At 49.9% G+C, this 22,109-nt stretch overlaps 1 protein-coding gene across 1 annotated transcript in view; it reads right to left on the minus strand.

The window, feature by feature from the left end:
• Nucleotides 1-2,939: 2,939 nt before the first annotated feature.
• The window catches only part of Ramp1 (receptor activity modifying protein 1), a 48,453-nt gene continuing 29,283 nt past the window's right edge, over nt 2,940-22,109 (minus strand). Inside the window, exon 3 of the mRNA XM_005361693.2 lies at nt 2,940-3,524. Coding sequence (XP_005361750.1) covers nt 3,269-3,524 — 256 coding nt within the window. The 3' untranslated portion in view covers nt 2,940-3,268. The remainder of the gene's footprint in view (nt 3,525-22,109) is intronic.

A 22,109-nucleotide genomic window follows, 5' to 3' on the forward strand; every position in this document is an offset into this window, starting at 1 on the left:
GTGCTCTTCTATGCTCACCATTGTAGTGATATTTCATTTGTATTTTAATAAATAAAGCTTGCCTTAAGTTCAGAGAGTAAAACAGCTGCACTGGTCAGCCTTACAGACCAGGCAGTGGTGACACACACCTTTAATCCCAGTAGCCACACTAGTTTGCCATAGAAACTGGGTGGTAGTGGTGCATGCCTTTAATCCCAGCACTAGAGAGGAATATAAAATAGGAGGAGACAGCTCTCAGACACAGTCTCATTCTGAGATTCCTGGAGGCAGGATCGCCATCTCAGACTGAGATAGAAGTAAGAGCCAGTGGGGTTGAACCCCAATTTCTGTCTCTGGGTTTTTATTAATCGTGCTACACACCATGGAGGTAAACCACAGAGAAAAGCATCTTCAGGATGGAGAGGTGGCTCAGTTAAATGCTTACTTCTCTAGCCGAGAACCCACTTAGTTCTGTTTGCAGCACCCACACAGCAATTTGTAACCACCTGTAACCTCCAGGGGTTCTGACACCTACTTCTGACCTCTAACGGCAGCAGGCATGTACTTGGCACACACAGATATATGCAGGAAAAATGCTTATACATGTATAAATATAAATTTTGAAATCTTTTTTAAAACGTGTTTCACGGCCTCCCTGCGCTCAGCTGCCAGTTTTTCCTCAGGCATCACTCTTCCTGCCTGGCCCTAAGGAGGGGGCTCCTCTGACTGACTATTGGGTCTTTCAGGAGATCAAACACCATCACTGGGGAAAAGCTGATGCCTCATATACTCCAAATCATCTCCCCCATGGCTACCAGAGGTGAGTGAGTTGCTCAAGGACACACACCTAGAACAGCCAGTTCGGGTTGAACTATATCACCCTACACCAGGAAATGACATCCTGCAAATTGGACGGTAGCAGCCAGATAGGGACCTGAGTGTGTTGTACTGTCTTCTGGGAGGCCTCTGACGTGACTCCCCCCCCCCCCCAGCACACTGTGGCGTGGGGCAGGGACCGGGTGTATAAACAAACACAGCATAGAGGTCACCTTGATTTCCTGTTTTAAAATCTGCCCTTTCCAATGAACCTCGTGTTCTGTGAAACACACCAGCATGTATGTCATTTAAGGAAACCGAGTCGTCTGCTGTCATCTGGAGTTAATCTGATGGAGCGGTCCTTCTGTCAGGCCGCTGAGGGTGTCTCCTCTCTTCCGCTCGTACTTCCCATGGGTCATTTTGCACATGTTTAATTACGTACTTGGGATGAGTTCCTAGAAGAGAAATCACTGAGAACACTCAAGACTCCTGGTCCGCACTCCCGACTTGTCTTCGGGAGGACACCACTAGTGCTCTTTTTATGACAAATGCATCAAGATCTACTCCCAGTGGACCAGGCTTCTCTAGAAGGCCGATATACGAGGGGTCTTGGGCTCACCGCTTCCCGGCCTGTCTCCTGCCTCGCTGAGCACATTCGGATGGATGGCCATGCTTTGAAGGTGACCTCAACCTCCAGCCTCCTTGGTTTACAGGAAACCCTGTGAGCTCATTAATATGAGCAGCCCAGGGAACAAACACTGGGTCAGCTCCATTTTCCGAGCTGAGCTCCCCAGTTCTCTCGCTGCTTTTGGATTCTGTGCCTTATGATAGTCTTGTTTTTTACCCTCCTTGTGGATTTCCTTGTCAAAGCCCTGGGAGGCAGGCTAGTTTCCATTTCAGGCAAATGAGTTCTGTCTCATCTTCCTTTGCCTCTCCCTGTCTTCCTTCTTCCCCTTTCTGCTCAGAAATTTTAAAAAAAACAGGGTGTCCTTATATGACCCAAGCTGCCCCCAAACTCATAGCAATCTTTCTACCTCAGTCCCTAAAAGAGCCAGTGGCTGGCTGTTTTGCTTTTCTGACCTTCAGGTTGAACCCCAACTCCTATCTCTGGGTTTTTATTAATCGTGTTACACACCATGGAGGTGAAACACAGAGAAAAGCATCTCCAGGCTGGACAGATGGCTCAGTTAAACACTTTCTGCTCTAGCAGAGCCCAAGACCCCTTGCAAATTGATTGCAGGCATGCACTGCCATAGCTCAACCTTATTTATTCAAAAAAATACTGTCACTGCTGTCCGTGGCCTCCCAGGGACCAAAGGGGCAGTGCTGAGTAAAGGAAGAAGTCACATTTCTGGCACCTCTTGGACTTCACTTATCCTGTGTATTGGGGTTTTCTTAGGGTAGAGAGCGTAGCCCCCAGGCCTGGGAATTGTATTGGTCTGGACTCCAAATCCCAGCATGCCACTCCCACAGGGTATTTAAGTGAGCTCCCAGAGGAGAAACATGTGGTCTCTTTCCTCTCCCTGGTTGCCTTAGTGGCTTCCTGGCTCCCCCCTTAGGGCCACCCAAGAGCGCAGGAATCCCATTAAACCTGGATATTTCTTAATTTGGCTAGTTGTGATTTGGCTTGATTGGGATTTTTGTGTAGGCAGAGAGCTTGCGTTAGGAAAAATTCCTAACAAGAATGAGGAAAGGGCCCTTGGTTCTGGCTTGTGGTAGGTGTTCTTGATAATCGTGAATGTGTGATTGTTTTTAAGGACTAAAAGCAGTGACTGTGTCAGGCAGTGGTGGCGCACATCTTTAATCCCAGCACTTGGGAGGCAGAAGCCGGCGGATCTCTACGGGTTTGAGGCCAGCCTGGTCTTCAGAGCAAGTTTCAGGATGACTAGAACACAGAGAAATCCTGTCTTGGAAAAAAAAAAAGGTAAAATAGAAAACAGGGACTGTGTAGTGAGGACAAAGACATCAGAATCGCTTGGGAACCCCTGAGCAAGCACAGGGGACCTTTGAGTATCATCTGGTCAGAGGCCCCGAGATAAACCCCCATCAGCCAAAGACAGATCTTCAGAGGTGGCTCGATTTTTTTTCTCCCACTCTTTGCCTCTCTGTATAGGTGGTTTCTGCCCAAAATTTAGAACACGTCCCAAAGTTTAAGAATACTCTTTTAATCACAAACTATGCATCCACAATCACATCTATGCCGTCTTGCTTGGAGGTCAGAAAGTCCGCCATAGTGATGAGTATACCAGAGATTTGGCACTTAGAACTCTTTCAGAGGTAAGGAGAAGCATGCCCCCCGCTCCCTTGCTAGGGGCCCCCAGTTAGAGCATGTTTAGCTTAGTGCAGAGCCGCTTGGAAGTCCTGTGCTAACTAGGTTAGAGCAGGATGCACTGTGGGGCCTGCCTCGCTACCAGCCCCTGATGCTGTTGCTGGGCCAGGCCCATGATGCCCAACTCCCCATCGCCGGGGATGCCTACACGATGCCCTCTGTATGCTTGCTCCTCCAGACCACCAGAGCAGTCATGAGCAGCGTGACTGTGATGGGAAGCATAATGAAGGGGCAGAGGACGCTGTTGGGAGGGTCCTGAAGTGCTCTGCCCGAGACGGGGCATTGGCTGAAGTAGAGATGGTGGATCGTGATGAAGAATTTGTCCACTTCCGGGTTAGGCCAGAAACAGCCAGTACTGTGTGCCACATACTTGGTGCAGTGAGTGAGCTCCCAATAGCTCCTGTGGGTTACAAAAAAAAAAGAGGCTGTCAGGGACCCGGCCAGTGGCAAAGTAGTCCTTCCTCTCCTCCCAAAGCCCTGGGTCCAGCAGGTAAGGGCTCTAGATAGTTCATGGCCAGGCCCAGGTGTGTTTGCCAGTAGGCTCTTAGCCCAGCTATCAGAGAGTGAGTTCCCAAGTGCCTGCTATAACCTTAGGCCAAGAGACTGAGGACGAAGCTGACAGGCCTCCTGCCCATTCTCGCTCCTATTGTGAGCCTATCAAATGTCCCCACTAAGCTGACTCAATGACAGTGGGCCATCAATAGGGAAGAAGAGGGTGCGGACAAGGATCTGAAGGAGAACTTCCGGCTTAGGCAAAGTCCTCTGGATGCCGGAGGATGACAATGTGGCTGCCGGGGTTTGAAGGAGGCCATGGGATTTACTTCTGCCAGAGATGCTGGAGCCCCAAAGCCCACAATAAGCCAGCTCATTCTAAGCCCCTCTGGGTGTCTTAGGACGCCTTGTCACCCTGGTAGAGGGAGGCAAGGCTCCCTTGGGAGAGTCAGTGATGGTTGGTTCTGAACAGCTTGTGGTCATGGACTCTTATTAAATGAAGCAGAAAGAATCATTCCCAAGTGAATCCTGCCCTTGGAGCTCTCCCGAGTCACCTTCCAGGCTAGAACGTGGGATCAAATATTTTCTTGAAGTGGAGGAAAAAGGAATGGGCTCCATCTGCCTCCCCAACTTACATCCCCCACCACCTCTTCTGGTTAGATGTCCTAAGAAGGAAGGCCTTTATGAGGGCCTGGGGTCAGTGGCTGTCTTACGGAACTAATGGCCTTATTGGCTCTTTGTAAACATGCCCATGGCAATGGCTGCAGTTGCCATCATCCCCTGGGTGCTCATGTGTGCCATCCATGGGGCCGGCAGTTTCCGCAAGTGGCCTCATTTGCTCTGGGGTATTCTGAGACTCAAGACCTTGCAGAAGAAGAACTGGAGCTGTATAGGAGGATAAGAACTTGCATGTTGGAGGGTAAGGGTGTAAGTGCTACAGGCTGACCCTCTGTAGCCATCTGGCTACAGGGCCTAGATATGGCTGAGTGCTCAACTTCCCTTGTCTGGGTCCAACTCGCTGTGGGGTTTGGAAACCACAGTGGTCCACAAACCACAAGGCTAGCATTGGTTCTTAATGAGATCCAGCCCTGTGGGTGTTCCCAAACTCCTCTCAGGGGAGCAAGCTCCCTCTGCTTCTGCGCATCCGCAGTGCAGGTGCCGTGACTGGCAGGATGGCACAGGTGCCTATCAGGGTTGTCATTAAATCTCAGATGTGCATATTTAGGGAAACGGCGCAGAGCAAGCAGGCCCGAGAACTACCCGCAACATGGGCACATGTGGCTGAGCATGCGACCTGAGGCCAGAGGCAGGAATGAGTCTTGTGTGAGTTGCCTCTCATGGGGCACACATGCCTGGGCAGACCTGCGGCGCCAACATGGATGAGACACGTTTCTGCAAACGTGCGCAAACTTGAAATGGCATCACCAGACTGGGAATCAGGGGCCTGGGTCACTGGCAGAGAAGGACCTCAGCCATTCTCAATATGAGGGTGGAAAGGAAAATAAGGAGGGCTGGAGCTGGGGAGGTGGCTCAGTAGGTAAAGTCCTGCTGTGAAAGCACGAGGGCATGGGTTCGGATCCCGGGCACTCATGTAAAAGCAGCAGTATGTGCCTGTAAGCTAGCACTGCAGGTGTGTGTCAGGGTGCAGCCAAGCAGCTCCCTGGGGGCCCAGTGGGCCAGCCGGTGTAGCTGACACTGGTTCAGTGAGAGATCTTGTCTCAAAAAAATGAAGTGGAAAAAGAGGAAAGCACTTGGTATTGATCTTTTGCCTCCACATGTGCATACAGGCAAGTATACTGTACGTACATGTGTGCACATGCATATACCAAACACAGAAACACACACACACACACTCACATGAGAGAGACCCAGTGCTGGTTAGGGTGTGCAAGTGTCACAGTTCTCACTGAACAACTACAAAACCTCACGCTTGCTGGGATCCACCAGAGCTGGGCTGTAGAGCTCCAAGTCACCTGAGTTTCATGAATGAGCTCAGAACTGTGGCCAAGTGGAGGAAGAAAAGACTACCCAGAGAAAGTGGGGGCTTGCTCCATGTAGCAAGCTGACAGCGGCACCCAAGCTGGAGCTTGTGTAGAACTGCAGGGGCCTGGCACTCTGGCATGACTGCTGCCTTGCCAGTTTCCCATGAGAAAGGCTCCACGGGATGCCGGTGATAAGAATGGGAGGGTGGGAAACAGGCGCAGGACAGCACACATTTTCCATGTCATCCTGGGGCAGCAGCAGCCATTGCCCTCCTGTTGTGGGCCTAGCACCCTGCAGGATGTCCAGCAGAGGTTTTCTCTACAATGGAGGTGGTCAGGAGGCTCTGTAGAGCCTTCCACCCCACTTCATCTCCTGGTCCCAGATCACCAGGCAGAGCACAGCTGTTGTAGAGGCTGTGGCTGAGGGCACAGGCTCATCCAAACCATGGCTGACGATGACAGAGGCCTCTCCCATTCCCTGGTGACTCTGGCAGCAGGGATCTGTTCTGTAAACAGCTGGTGAGCTTCACAGGGTGACACAGGCAGCCAGGTGTTGTGTAGCAATTTCCTCTAAAGCTAGAAGCTCTTTGAGACACAGGAAGTTCAGGGCGGGAGAGATGATGGGTCAGTAGTGATAGCTCAGTAGTTCAGAGCACCTGTTGCTCTTACGAGGGGGGACACCCAGGTTTGCTTCTCAGCCCCCAAGCGGTGGCTCACAACCGTTTGTAACCCTAGTTCCAGCAGATCTGGTGTCCTCTTCTGACCTTCAGGGCACCGCATGCACGTGGTACACTGACATACATGAAGGCAAAACACCCATACATCTAAAATAAATACAATCTTAAAAAAGAATGCAAAAAAGTTTTCCACAGGCAGGTAGATCTCTGTGAGTTCAAGGCCAGCTTGGTGACCAAGGCAAGTTTTGAAGCCAGCCAGGGACAACCATAAAGTAAGACCCTGTCTCAAAAAAAAGGCGGGGGGGGGCAGGAAGTTTCTGAAACTGATCAGGTGAATTAGGTCCCTCTTTCCCCAAGCTTATATAAGCTATAATGCCTGCTGAGGAGACTTGACCAGGCTCAGATCAGCCAAACTCCCTAGAAGACACTCTCTGAGCTGTGGAGCTGCCTCTGAGTCATGCAGAGACCTCCAAGGCTCTAGTCTTCATAAGCCATCACCTATGCTGAGGTGGGCTCTTGGTAACGCAGCTGCTTTAGTCATCCCTGCTCCTGAAGTAGCCTTTCACCTGCAGTCTTCTATGTAGCCTGTATAAACTTTTACCCCCACCAAGTTGGACTTTGGAGCTAGCCTTACTTACTTTAGTCTGTTGTTGGCTTCCCATCTGGGGTGAGTAGATGCTTGTATAGTATCTCCTAAGGAATGGTGTTATGGGACAATGTTTGCATGGTATCTCCTAAGGAAAAGCACCATGGGACAATAGGGAACAATTGGAGGCTGAGGACCATGCTGGGGACTGTCCTTCAGTGCTCGAATCCTTCCCTGAACACAGCAATGACAGCCCATCTGCTGGGGGATCTAAAACCTATGAGGCACCCAAGGTGACCACAGCAACAAGAAATCCTTGACCTGGCTCAACTCTTGACAGAAAGACAGGAATGCCACCTAGCAGACTGCCAGAGGGGGCTTTGCCTCTTTCCATATACAAATTCTTCCCTCAGCTTCTACCACGCATGAACTCTCAGTAGTCAACTGACAACTGTAAAGCCTTTTGCGTTTAATAGCAAGAACAGAAGGAGAGATGACCTAGATTGATGATCAGAGTGCTGTGGTATAGTGCTATTTGGAGCTGGTCCTAACCGGGAGGTGGGACCTTGTGGGATCTCCTCAGGTCAGGGATTAGGACGGTCTCATGAGAGGGTGGCTGCAAGAGCCTGAGCCTACACCACCAGCCTTCTGACTTTCTGTCTGGCAACGGCTGCACTTGCTTCTGAACCCTACCATTGCCGTTTGCCACAGGGCCCTTGCCAGAGCCTCCAAAGCTATGAACTAAGTAGCCTACCTCAGAGTTTCATCACGGGAAGGCAAAGCAAGCGGTTTACAATGGCCAGCACAATAAAGGGTCTAGCAAGAAAGGAAGGGATTCTATATAAACCAATGAGAGACTCCTGCAGAGCTGGAAACCTAGAAAGTCTAAAGGTTCTAGGTGTGGTGCGTAGACTCGTCAATCCAGCACTTGGGAGGCAGAGGAAGGAGAATTGTGAACCCCAGGCCAGCCTAGAATAAATACATAGTGAAATCCTGTCTCAAAATGGGGTGGAGGGAGGAACAGGAAGAGGAAGGGGAGGAGGAGGAAGAAGCTGTGGCAAGGAAGATTGCTGGGATTAGAAAGCGTCAAAGATTATACTTCTGAACACTTGCTGCTCTTTCAGAGGACTGGAATCTGATTCCCAGCACCGCATCCGGTTCACAACCATCATTTACTAGACCCCAGCCATACATATGATGTACATTCATACACGCAGGGAAAAACAGTCATGCGTAAGATACAATGAGTTAAACTAATTTTTAAAAGACCATTCTTTGCTGCTCAGCCTCAGACAATGTGGCTGGAGGAGGCGTTGGTGAGAGGGAGGACAGGAGGGGAGAAATTACACAAACTGAAATGCAAAGAGGAAAAAGAAGGGAGGGCATTGCAGAGGGAGCCAAGAGCTGTGGGCACCTCATACCGCCATGTGTGATGTCAGCTGCAGCTTGCCAGTCAGTCCTAGAGGCGGAAGGGGAGTGCACAGAGGAGAGAGTTGTTAAGATAATGGCTGGAGGACTGTCCCAAATGAATGAGAGACGTTAAAAAAAAAAAAACAAAAAAAACAACAACAACAAAAAAAAAACCTCAAGGCCAGAGAGTCCCAAGCTGGACTCAAAACAAAGCAGCAACCTGTAGGCAAAGTTTTTCCTTGGGACCAGGATCAGCTCCGTTCCACCAGCCACTTCCCAAATAACCACTCAGAGACTTAATGTCAATTATAAATGCTTGACCAATAGCTTAGGCTTGTCACCAGCTAGCTCTTACAACTTAAATTAACCCATTTCTATTAATCTATGTGTTGCCCCAAAGGCTCGTTTAACTCATCTATGAACTTCCCATGTAGCTTCTTCCTTCCCTGGTTTGAGACTCCCCAGACTCTGCCCTTCTTCTTCCCAGCATTCTCTCTGCCCCGAAAATCCTGCTTAGCCATTGGCCAATCAGCTTTTTATTAACAATGAGAGCAACACATTTTCACAATGCACAAAAGATTATTCCACAGCAACAACCAGCAAATACTCAGAGACTATCAAACACGCATCAAAGCCTGAAAAAAGAGTCTCAGGCATAAACACACACAGAGGACTAGAAATGCCTATAGTAATGAACGCTGACTTCCCTCCAGGGACAGGCTAGTCAGAGACCCCCTGTGCTGAGTAAGTCACACTGCTGACAGCCCAGAAGCCACCCACCATCCAACAAATACATCCTTCAAATATCGGGATAAAAGAAGGATTTATTTTTAAAACAACAAAAGCAGCCAACAGAGTTCGCAGATCTGTGTGCACCTCAAGGAAGGTTAAAGAAAATTTTTTGGCCAAAAGATAAACCAAGGGAGAAGGTAGATCCATACAAAAAAGTGAAAAGCCCAAAAATGGTGGCAAAAAAAAATAGATTTCTTACTTGAATCTAGAAAGTGTCTAAATGGAGCAAAAGTCATAAATCAGTCCTAAGGAGAGCCTTTGGGCATCTAAGAGGTTTTGTTGACCAAAGTGGGGGATTTGTCAAATCCTGGCTTGTCATGTGGCCTGTAAATTGCTAGGCCAGTGTGTGACTCCTCCAGGTGCCTTGCCTCTGTGTTACGACCCACCCTGCCCAGGGCATCTCGCAGCTCACATCAGAGGCCACAAGAATGAGAGATGGGGAAGGAGGGAGTGGCCTATCCCTATGAACACTTGCCCTAGGGTATGTGGTTTTTCCAAGCAAGCAAAAGACTCATGGTCAGAGAACAGGAGTGGGAAAAGCTGTAGGAAGTTGGGGGCAGCCTGGATCTCATCACGAAAAACTCCAAATACAGCAAGTTTAACTTTGTCCGTTTGAAGTCAAAGGCCACATTTGGAGCTGACGTTGGTCAACTGGGCAGTGATGTAGACTGTCCTTGTTCACCCAGACATAGTTTTGGTGACAAATCGCCCAGAACAAGGTCCTTTGTAGCCTGGGGATGTCCCTGGCAGGAGGTGCCTTCTCTTCCTCAGCTGACCAAAACAGTTAGGAGTCCCTGTTTCTGGAAGCCGAGTTACCACAGACTCTACACCAAGGCTGCATGTGGCTGAGTGTGTGGCCCTGCTATTCTGGGACCTGGACTCTCTCCCTGATACCTTAGCCTTCTAGATTGAAGCCACCTACGTCTAAAAATATCTGTGATGTGGGGATGGCTGCCTGCTGCATCTCATTTGTTTATGCAGAAGTGACAGCTGAGGCTTTCAGTAACTATTGTGCGTGTTCTATCAGTGAGACGAGATAAAAGAATTCCCCTTGGAGGGCAGGCGTGCCTCCGCTGAAAAATACACAGAGATAGCTAGAGGACTCAAAATAGTCCCGAAGCGTGCTCTGGCTCTAACGCCCTAATTTTCAGCTCTCATATAACCGAATAATTATCCTTTTTTGGCTAGGACTCGCTATTCTGGGCCCCTAAGCAAACTTTGCTTGGAATGTTCCTGAGCACGACAGTGGGAGTTTTCCAAACCTCTGGGTCTCAAGCCATGACTTTGGGTCCCGTGGTTCATGACTTCTGACTCGCTGACCAGAGATGCACAAGGAGAGTCTGCTCGTCTGGGGCCATCTTAACGTTGCAGCTGTTCCCCTTCTGACCCCAACTGCCCTTAACAGCAAGTATCTGAGCCTGTGTCCTGCCACCTACCACCCGGGTTTGCATGCCAGCTTCACCTCTTAGCAACCCTAAAGACTTCATCTTAGATGTGCATGCGTTGATAGCCTCATCTTTTTTTTTTTTGGTTTTTCGAGACAGGGTTTCTCTGTGGTTTTGGAGCCTGTCCTGGAACTAGCTCTTGTAGACCAGGCTGGTCTCGAACTCACAGAGATCCGCCTGTCTCTGCCTCCCGAGTGCTGGGATTAAAGGCGTGCACCACCACCGCCCGGCTGGTCTCGAACTCACAGAGATCCGCCTGTCTCTGCCTCCCGAGTGCTGGGATTAAAGGCGTGCACCACCACCGCCCGGCTGATAGCCTCATCTTAAAATGAAGAACAGGCCCCTGCACCGGTGACTGGACAGATCCAATTGTATGAGGTAAAGGGCCTGAGAGAATGGGTCCCCCGTAGCCACAGGTTTTCTCTTTGCTTCTTCCTTGGCAACTACTAGAGGTTAAGGGCTCACTGTGTCTGCTTCGTGTCCTATAAACTCTTGACAAAGCTGCGCGACACAGAGTCTCTAACTCCTCAGAAACTCCAAGGAGAAACCCTTGGGACTTGGTTCCCGGTCTTGGCACCAGCCTCTGCTGCTCTCCCCCAGGACAGTCACAGCCTGGAGGCTCTGGCAGCTTCTGACATTGTTGGGGCAGTGTGCTACGCTTCCCACCCCCAGCTGACCCACTTGGGGCTAGCCTCAAGAGCCTGGCAAGATGCCAGCTGTCATGGGTTGAGGGGCTGGGAGTCTGCAAACATGCAGGCAGGGAGTCCCATGGCTGGATGGCTACATATTTCTTCTATAAGTAGAAATGATTAATAAGCATTTTAGAAGCACTCAGCCTCACTTAAGCAGAAACAAAGGAAACTAGGTGTGGAGTGACACCTGTAATTTCAACACTCAAGTGACCAGGAAAGGGGGATCACAAATTTCAAGCCAGCCTACACTACATAGGAATAGCTTACCTTAAAATCATGTCAAATAGCATGGCTTCCATCTCAAGTACTGCGTACATTAATCCTCACAGTGCCTGCCTGTAATCCAGAGCTTGGGAAGCACAGGCAGGAAGATCAGGAGTTCAAGGTCACCCTTGGGTACGTAGTGAGTTTGAGGCCAGTGTGGACTACATGAGAATCTATCTCAAAATAAAACAAAATGTACGAGATGTGGACAAAGGCAGTAAGAGCGGGTGTACAACTGAGGTCAGGATCATGAAAAGCAGAAACCGGCACACTGTAAAGGCGCTTGGAGGGTCCCTTAGTATGAAGACAACTTTTCAGGAGGAATTCAGGGGTGCTATGGGGTACAACTTTACATGAAGATGCTGAACAAAGGAAGTGGATCGGTCCATGTGGCAGCCCTAAAGTCTGAAGTCCTGGTAGAGTGTCCCTTCTAGGGTTCCTCCTAACGAAGAGGCAGTAGGTTATGGTTGTCTGCAGTTAGTATGCACTATTCTCATGGTTCCCCAGAAGTTTATTTTAGGAGGAAACTGCATCAGAGGCCACTGCATTTCTAGCCAGTGCCTCATTTCTGGGACAGCAGGAGGTGGGCGGTGGCATACCGCATGGGACAGCCTCCTTCCTGCTTCCCCGAAACAGGAGGACTCAGTGGCCTCCTGGGCATTGTGGGGACTAGGATTGTCTGGGATGAGGCAGGGGAGGGCACTGTAGGTAAGGGATGAACTGTTTAGGCCCCCTCTCCATAGAACTCCTGTCCCTAGACACCCTCAAACAGGAGTTCCTTCCCAGTGCCCTTGCCTCCCAAGCTAAGGCATCTGGGTCCTGGGTGGCCACAACCGACGACTATGACCCTCACTTTCAACTGGGCTCTGATTCACTTTAGACCTCTCAGCTCTGCTTTCCTCACTGTTGTGACCGAGCCAGCAAAACTCTACTCTTACTTAACCTGTTCAGAACAATCACCTTACAAGCAGAGGAGAACAAAAGCAGAGGGGCCAGGCGGGTAGGAAAGCAGGCGTGGGGGCTGCTGCAGGGCAGCGATGGCAGCAGAGCAGACCCAGGCAAAGGGGCATCTACAACACCAGGGCCTGCAAATGCCAGTGTATGCGTGCGTGCGTGCGTGCGTGCGTGTGTGTGTGTGTGTGTGTGTGTGTGTTGGGAGCTGGAGGCTGGGGTTCTGACAGACATATGTACATCTTCCCATCTTCACAGAAGAGGGGCCTTAGCATGCCTCCACAGCTTAGCTCAAAAGTAGTGCGAAGTGAATACAAAATCATCAACAACCTTGTCAGAAGCTCCAAGATCCATATTAGGCAGCAGAGAAAAAGTCAACAAATTCCCAAAGTAAAAGTCATAGGACAATATTCCTTGGATCCAATATTAAAAACTAAAATGTTGGTGGGCTTGGTGGTGCAAGCCTTTAGTCCCAGCACGAGGGAGGTAGAGGCAGGCGGATCTCTGTGAGTGCAAGACCAGCCTAGTCTACATAGCAAGTCCCAGGACAGGACAGCTAGGGCTATTACATAATGAAACCCAGTCTCAAAAACCAAAAACCAACCAACCAAACAATAAACCCACAAAAAATACAAACAAAAACCTAAAACGCTACCAAGAAAAGGTTAATTTTAAAGAATGCAGTCTCTAGAAATGAGAGGTACCAAGTAGTTTGAGGGTCACCCAAGTTTGAGGGTCACCCAAGAGTTAAAACATTCATTACAGGCAGCTATGGAAATACAAAAATATTTCGTGCATGTAAAAGTTAATGAAATCAGCTCCAAAATGAACTCTGAGAAAAATTATTATTGCGATATGAGTACAAAATTAAACACAAAGCCAGGAGTAGTGACACTGACCACCCCTGTCTGCCCTTGTAACCTAGTACTCAGAAAGCTGAGGCAGAAGGGTCACAGGGAATTGGAGGCCAGCCTTGGCTACCTAGTGAGTTCATATATGGAGACCTTGTACCAAAGGAAATTACCAAGTGACTCTTCAAAACATTTAAAAAGGGTCCGTGAGATGGCTCAGCGGGGGAAAGCCCCTGGCAGATCTCTGTGAGTTCGAGGCCAGTGTGGGCTGCAGAGCAAGTTCCAGGATAGTCAGGGCTGTTATACAGAGAAACCCTGTCTTGAAAACCAAAGAAAGAAAGAAAAAAGAAAGAAAAATAAAAAAAACAAAAAGTATGTTAATGACCGTTTAAATCTAACTTACTGATGCATTAAAAACAATAACCTGGATAAGAAAATTTAAAAGCTGATTTTTTAAAATAGCTACAATAGCTGGGCATGGTGTCTCACGCCTTTAGTCCCAGCACTGGGGAGACAGGGACAGGTGAATCTCTGAGTTCGAGACCAGTCTAGTTTACACAGCAAGTTCCCAGACAGCTGGGGCTACACAGAGAAACTGTCTAGAAAAACAAAACAAAACAGAAAGCCTATAACCAAACAAGCATGATTCTGAAGGGTCCCATCTAAGCGGGGGGGGGGGGCGAGAAGAGCAGAAAACATTGACTATAAAACCAGCAAGTCAACTAGAGAAAGTACCAGATTACTATGGAAATAATGTACAGTGTGCTGGGCATGGTGGAACACACCTTTAATCCCAGCATTCCAGGCGGAGGACAAGTGGATCTCTGTAAGTTTGAAGCCTGTCTGGTCTACATTATAAAACCTCATCTCAAAAAATAGACAAAAAGACAAGAAAGAAAGGAAGGAAGGAAGAAAGGAAGGAAGGAAGGAAGGAAGAAAGGAAAGAAAGAAAGAACAAAGGGGTGTAGAAGGCCCCCGCCAAGTGCCCATACACCCCATCTAGCTGTGCAGAACATACAGAATATAACATTCAGCATTACATCTGCATCATAAAATCATTTCAACATGTCAAGGGGGATAAATAACATTTGATGCTAAGAAGCTTTTGATAAAACCCATTTCTTCTTATTACTCTGAGATAGAGTCTTGTTATGTAGTCCAGGCTGGTGTCAAACTCATGGTCTTCCTACCTGGCTGTGCACGCCACCCTAGCCAACACTTATTCCCGAGACCTCCTCTCTGCATGAAGAGGTCCTTTCCCTCAGCCAGCACCTGCTTCCTCGTGGGGTCGGGAACCATCCCTTGGGTCAGGAAGAAGCTGATCTTTCTGAAGCACTTAGGCCTAGGTACCGTCTGGATGGTGGTTTCTGCCTTTGGTGACAGAGCGTCTACCCAAGATTCCAAAAATAGCCATAGGGACTTTCTGCGGTGGGCAGAGGCTGCTTCTCCAATTGCCGAAAGTCCTGATGTCCTCAGTGCAGCATGGTCAGGAATGGAGTGAACAGCCAGGGTTACCCGAGCAGTCAGTCTGCACAGCTCTCCACTCCAGCACAGCAGAGCACAGCCTACCCAGTCTACTGGTGGTGTTCAGACAAGCCAGGGAGCTGCCCAGGGCTGTAGGAGGCAGCAGACAACAGAGCCCCTTTTCCCTAGATACTGGGCAGATGCATGAGGAAGTCTCACTAATTGTTGGATTAAAGCGCTTCAACACTTTCCTAGGCTAGGGAAATATGTGCTGGGCTGGTGGGATCTGTGCTGGCTGTGCGTCTTTCCGAGATTCTCATCGAGCGACTGATCCACTGGGATGTGCAGTAGGAGCAGGCAGGACACGGACACTCTACAAGTGATCCCTCCCTGTGTTGGGCTATCCAGTGACTATCAAGCGGTCCCGTGCTTTTGCCAGCTTGAGTGTTCCACTAACCGTGTGGCTGGCCAATGAATCCTTTAAGGTGACGTTCTCCAGAGCTGTATAAAAGAGACTCCTGATATTGAAGCAAAGCCGTTTCCCAGGCAGTCCAAGGGATTTTCCTGTTTGGGCACTGTACAAAACATGGCAGCTTGGGTGAGGTTCCAAGACCCTGGGACCAGTGACGAGCAAACAGCACTAGAGTAGTGCAGAGCCTCTACAGTAGGAAGTCGCACACATGCGCACGTGGCACTTGCTGACCGCTGTTGGGCACCTCTTCTTTTGAGAAATCAAGAAACGGGACAAAGCGCGAATGGAGGAACTCTGGGAGGGTTTTAGTCGCAAGAGGACTCCCTGCTGGGTCATGGGTGCCCCCACACAAACCCTTGAGAGCAGTGACAAGAATGGTGTCTGTGCCCACCAGAGGGCACCATTCTGGCCTTCAGGTCTGGGCAGAGGAGCCCAGGATAAGTCTGGAATTTCTGTGTGAGCACCTGGTCTGCAGAGGTGAGTCCCCAACTCACCAACCTGTGGGAAATGCAGCCGGCACTTGGTAGATTCAGATCTGGGAATGTCTCTTTGATCCCAGGGGAAGGAAGATGTGAGGGCGGGGAGAAAGTGGGAGACATCATGGGCACGGGTGTTCCTCAGTGGAGTGGATTTGACCCATCTCTGCTGTCTGCCAGCTCTGCCCGCGGGTCACATTGTTTGGAGGAAGGGTGTCCCTCTTCCCCCACAGGGCCTTGGGCTTGCTCAGTTAACAGTTTGCTGTCCTCCACCTCTGCGAGTGATGTCATCTGTGACTGCTGAGCTGAAATGGAATCGCCACTCCGGCATGCTCATCTGGGCGGATGACCCCAGGGCTAAGTGGGACACCACTGAGCAGGGTCTGTGAGGGCCCACACTGTCCCCATAAAGAGAAGTGCCCAGCCAAGGGGGCTACGACAATCCAGAGATCCTGCCTTTTGCTCTCCCATCTCTGGATACTGGGATGTGGGTTGTGTAGGGAGGGAAGTGTATACAATAATATCACACATTCACTCTGAGCCAAGGCCTGGGGCTCCTCTAGCCACAGGGCAGTTGTAGCTCAAACACTTACTCCTCGATGACCTGCCAGGCTTCTTCAGCAAGGTCCAGCCTGCAGAGAACCAGGTCTAGGAGGCAAGGACCAGAGAGGCTGTGCAGGCTCCAAGGCAACAGGAATGTGGAGTAAGGTGGATGCCAGGAACCAGGAGGGTTGCTGAGGCCCAGGCAGGCCAGGCCACATAGCCTCCACTACTTGGGACTGGTGGCTACCTCATGATAACTAAAGGCATATGAAATGGGGTTTACTCGAGAGAGGGTTCAGTTTGTTATACTCTTATGGCCACTTGTTCACACATCAGATTCCCGATATGGTTAAGGCTTGCCTTTCAGAGAGCAGAGAACCATGGTACCTGCTATCACAGCGAGCTCACTCCTCACCCACCCATGGGACTATAGGTATATGTGTTCCTGCTATAAACCAGGGTACTCGCTGAGAAGACCTATAGAGAGATCGTAGAGGGCCAGTGCAGAACCCTCTTCTACCCGTGCGGCTGCTTCCTCTGTTCCCCGAGAAGCCTCTTCTGTTCTGGTACCTTGTCCCCACTCTCCTTCTTCCCCCACCATTCCCGCTCTTAAGGCTCCAGGCCAGGAAGGAGTCTGGGTGGCTCTACCCAGGCTCGGCAGAAGAGAAAGTTTCTAAATCCATCACTGGCCCCACGTGCAGCTGGCTCGGGCACAGATGCAGGCCACAGCTGCCAAGCCTGCTCCCCATGGAGAGGCCCCACCAGGAGGGTGGGCACAATGCCACCTCTGAGAGAACAGGCCTGGTCAGGAACCAGCTCTCGGGGCTGTGTGATGAAGCAGTGTTAAAATTCAGCTAGCGTCCAAGGCAAAGTCGCAGACTTCTTTGTCAGCAACTGGCAGCAGGGTCTGGACAGGGGGCTGGCTATTCTATGCCAGTGAGTCCAGTCCTGGGGGCTGAGGACACAGGGCACAGCGGCTGACTACTGAATTCCTGTGACTGGGCACATGTGCCTTCCCTGTGGCTCGGGTGCCATCTACCACAGTGAGTGCTCCTGGGAGCCCCTCGTGGGGACCCTCTGTCTAGATAAGCGAAGATGACTTTGAGTCCAGCTGAGTGGGGGTAGGGAGCAAGGTCTGTACTCAGGCCGGTTTGAGGCCCAACAGCTCCCACACTCTTGGAGACATGCATGTGTCCAAGCCTGGGATTAGGCGTGACAGCCGGGATGCTATATTTGGATGCTGCCATCCAGGGCTGTTGTCCTTACGAAGCATGCAATGGTGGCTGGGAGGAGGGGGCAGGCTCCTCCAGTCTACCCTCTATCCCTGCTTCCAGGCAGCCATCCAAAGCTTGGCTCTTCCCATCCCTTTCTTCCCAAGAAAGCCAACATCTTCCTGCAGCCAGTGGATATCTGCAGGGCTTCCTGAATGTGTCACTGGACTGTCCTGCCTGCTGTACCCCATGCACGGGACAACCCATCCCAAGGCCCACCAACTCTCTGTCCCCTGGGCCAATTCTGCACCTCCTGTCCTAACCCAACCTCTTTGAGGGATTAGAGAAATCCTGAGTGGGGAAGGAAGGGAAGGCTCTGGAAGGACATTCTACTACAGTGTGCACTCTCAATGTGATGTTGAGATAGCAAGTTACTATTTACAAAGCCTCAGTGTTTGCAGCTTTAAATGGGTTCAGAGGCTACTGGTTGTCAGCGGCCTGTACTGACAACCTCCACTGAGGGTTTCTGCTTCCTGGGTACCCCTCCCCCATGTCTCTGGTTTTATGCTACTTGTCTTTCACCTCTTGCTAACTCACTGAGTTCCCGAGACATGCCAGCAGGTGAGACCAATTTTGTCCCAGGATTCGGTATAGAGCCTGGTACTACACCAGCTGCCACAGATGTGAGAAACTTCTATTGTCAGGTGTGTAAGATACCAGACCAGTTCAAAGGACATAAAGAAGGGACTTGCTTGGGCTCTGCTCCAAGGACATAAACTGGGGAGCTGGGCTATCCCAGTGGGACAGGACGTGCAGCAAGAGTTGTCAGGGCCTAAAGTGACAACTGAGATATCGAGGCAGAAACCTACGGGTGCTCACTGTCCCTGCAGTGTCTAGTTGGATAGAGAGACTGTCCTTGACTCCGGTTGAGATCTGGGGACATAAGACAGGGAGGGAATTGTCTCAGAGAGAAACAGGAAGGGACGGGAGGTTAAAGCCCCTAGAAGAAGGGGCATTAGTTGTGGTTTCTCTGTGTCCTCTCACTTCCTGTCTTGACCTTGATCCAGACAGGAGGCTGGGTCAGCTCGGTGGGGTGGGCTGGAAGTTGGTTACGAGTGATGGGCTCCGTCCTCCCCCACCGTTGAGTCAGATTCCAAGGAAGTATATGGGTTCTTCGAAGGTTGGGTAGTAGAGGACATGGCTCTAGGGGGGCAAAGAAGGCCCTGTCCTGCTTAGTCCCTGGGGCCAGCACCACTGGGTATGTGTCTAGCAGCTGAGCTGAGTCCAAGCATCCATCTCTAAAGCCCTCACAGGTACCCAGACCCTCGCCGTACTCTTCAGAGGATATCCATGCCACACGGGGTCATGGCCACACGGTGCCTGACATCTCAGTTTCTGCAAATGTCTCCCTTCAGCCTTTGAACATGCCAGACACAACGGGGGAGCTACTGTTCCCACTGAAAGAGAGAAGCTGCCAGCTTCAGGGGAAGTCTCCGTTACTCAAAACTATCCTGAAGGTAAGCTGGGGTCACAGGAGAGCTGCCATGCGCCAAGATCCACAGAGCCTCAGAGATACCTGGTTTGGGGGGCTTACTCCCTCCCCTTGTTCCACCATGACAGCAATGGTGGAAATCAGGTCTCCTGAGGTTAACTGTCCTCAGGTCTGGGGAGTGGCAAAGGTCAGCTCGTGGCACGATGGTGTCAGCTGACAGCCATTGCAACATCCAACCAGGAACCGCTTGCTAAAAAGCGAAAGGCCAGAAATAAAACCAGATTATCTGGAAGACACAACCAGAGAGAGGATGCAGCAGGCAGGACAGGAGTGTAAGAAGTGACCGAGAGGTGGAAGAAAGCACTGGGCTTGCAGAGGCCTAGGCTGACAGTGTGAGGAGCATGCCCATCCTTCAAGGACCACAGCTAGCAGCTGCCACACCCGCCGATGCCCCAATAGTCGAAGGAAGCCACCATCCTAAGGTTTCACAAACACTTTAAGCCGAAAGTCGAACTTCCAGCCCACAAATCAGTCAATCAGCCGGTCAACCAACCGGAAATTTCTCTGCCTCCTCTGCTGATGGAGACAATGGGACCTGGTGAGAGGAACCTAAGAGAACTTGCGGGCTGGTTACCCTGCCGAGCTGTCACTCACACACAGAGGCAGCAGGAAGCACCTTAGGCAATCTGAATTCTTATTTCTAGGAGCTACAACTGCCTGGATTTAAAAGATCTGTATGGGAGGGAATGATGGCATTCTAGAAAGACTAAGACGTGGAAAGTAACAACCCCTTTGCAAAGCGAACAAAAGCCAGAACAGAGCTTCTCATCTGGGTTGTCAGGACGAAATGCCAGCTTGAGGGTGCGACCATCAAAGACAGACCCAGTGAAAAACATCAAACCAGAGGACACTGAGGGAGAGGCAGGGGTGAGAACATTTACCTGCAGTCAGTGAGAAGTGGGGAGCACAGTGGGGAGCAAAGAGCAAGGCGGAAAAAGATAGAGATGGAAGGAGACAGGGAGAGAGGAGGGAGGGAGGGAGAGGGGGTGGTGGAAATCGGAGATTGCTGCTCTTTCAAGGAGAGGGATCCAACTTGTGTAGATTGACAAGTAAGAAAGTAAACACAGGCATACATATGTAGGTTTCACATGTCATGGCTGGCTGCCAATATTACAGTCTCACTCAAAAACAGAAAGCACATCAGGTCCCAACAATAGGAGGGGGAACACCTAGAAAGAGGGAGAAAACCTCAGAAGACAAAAGCGGAGTACCTGAGAGAACAAAGAACACAAAACTCCACATCAAGGCCTTGGGAGGGAGGCTCATTGTCGTCCATGTGGAAATAAAATCGAGCAAGAAGCGCTGGCAGGAGAGATTCTGCAAACAGGAACAGAGAGGAAGACCAAAGAGAAAGTGGACCACAAGCAGTTGAACTGTGGGGATGCCACTGTCAAGAGGAGACTGTCATCTACAGCTAAGGGATCCTGTGACCTGGCGAGCTAAGAGACAGCCTTGACAGCAGCAGGTCACACTGTGGCATGCCCGGAACACAGCAGAAGACACATGCGAATGCCCGATAGAAAAACAACACAGAAAAAGATTTAAAAAGTATTAGAATTGAAGACACTAATATCCACGGTCAGAAAAAGGACAGAAAAAGGAGTGTCTGAGCACAGGGATCAACACTCACATGTAGGGATATTTCATCTGTATCTTGATAAATCTTTCCTGAAGTTCAGAATGCAAAACAGCCCCACTGACCAGCCTTACAGACAGGCAAGGGTGACACACCCCTTTAAACCCAGTAGCCATATTAGTTTGCCATAGAAACCGGGCAGTGCTGGTGCACGCCTTTAATCCCAGCACTAGAGAGGAATATAAGGTAGAAGGAGACAGCTCTCAGACACAGTCTCATTCTGAGATTCCTGGAGGCAGGATCGCCATTTCGGACTGAGGTAGAGGTAAGAGCCAGTGGCTGGCTGTTTTGCTTTTCTGACCTTCAGGTTGAACCCCATTTTCTATCTCTGGGTTGTTGTTTTTTTTTAAATATTTATTTATTTATTATGTATACAATATTCTCTGTGTGTATGTCTGCAGGCCAGAAGAGGGCACCAGACCTCATTACAGATGGTTGTGAGCCACCATGTGGTTGCTGGGAATTGAACTCAGAACCTTTGGAAGAGCAGGCAATGCTCTTAACCACTGAGCCATCTTTCCAGCCCCTATCTCTGGGTTTTTATTAACTGTGCTACACTCACACTTGTTCTGGGGATCAAGAGAAGAAAGCAGACTTCACGGTTGACTGTTTCTTGGGTTCACAGAAGATCTTCAGGTAGGAGCTCACCTGCTGTTTCCTCTTTCTACATCAGGAAATGAAATTAAGAACAGTGAGCGAGCCGGGATGTGGCTCAGAGGTAGAGCGCTTGCCCAGTGTGAGGCAGGCCCTGGGGTCAATGGAGAGGATTGGACGGCAGAGTATAAAAACCTGAGCCTGTGAGGATGAAGATACAATTGCTGGTGGTGGCACACGACTTTAATCCCAGAGCTCTGGAGGCAGAGGCCAGCCTGGTCTACAGAACGGGTTCCAGGACAGCCAAGGCTGTTACACAGAGAAACCCTGTCTCAAAAAAACCAAAACCAAACAAACAAACAGGCACAAAAACAAACACTTGTCCAAGGAAAGTCAGGATGACGATAACCAAAGCAAAGGACAGCAAACAAGAAGACTTCATAGAGAAAATATGACAAACCACAACCTATTAGCACCACAGGGGAAAAAAAGGTCAGGGCTATACTCTTTTTACATTCTTTCCAAATACCCCAACCCAGATCAACCAATCAAAATAAAAGAAAGAAAAACATTACGGATTAAATGCTTTTACTAGCATTTAAAAGTAAGAAAATATAAACTGGGGAAGGGGCAGAAGAAGCAGACTAAATCTTAGGAAGAAAGCAAAAAAAAACCCATCTTTTAAAATTATGTGGTTGATACATGTAAGTATACATGTGTGTACACGTTTGTCTGCACAGTGTGGAGGCCACAGTTAGATGCCCAGTGTCTTCTTCCCCTGGGCTCCATGTTAATTTTTGAGACATGGTCTTTTATTGAACCTGAAGCTGGAGGTTTCAGCTAGAGCAGTGGACCAGTGAGCCCTGGCATCCTCCTGTCAGAGTGGTGGACCAGT

This window comes from Microtus ochrogaster, linkage group LG4, assembly GCF_000317375.1.
Source record: "Microtus ochrogaster isolate Prairie Vole_2 linkage group LG4, MicOch1.0, whole genome shotgun sequence".
Classification (NCBI taxonomy): domain Eukaryota; kingdom Metazoa; phylum Chordata; class Mammalia; order Rodentia; family Cricetidae; genus Microtus; species Microtus ochrogaster.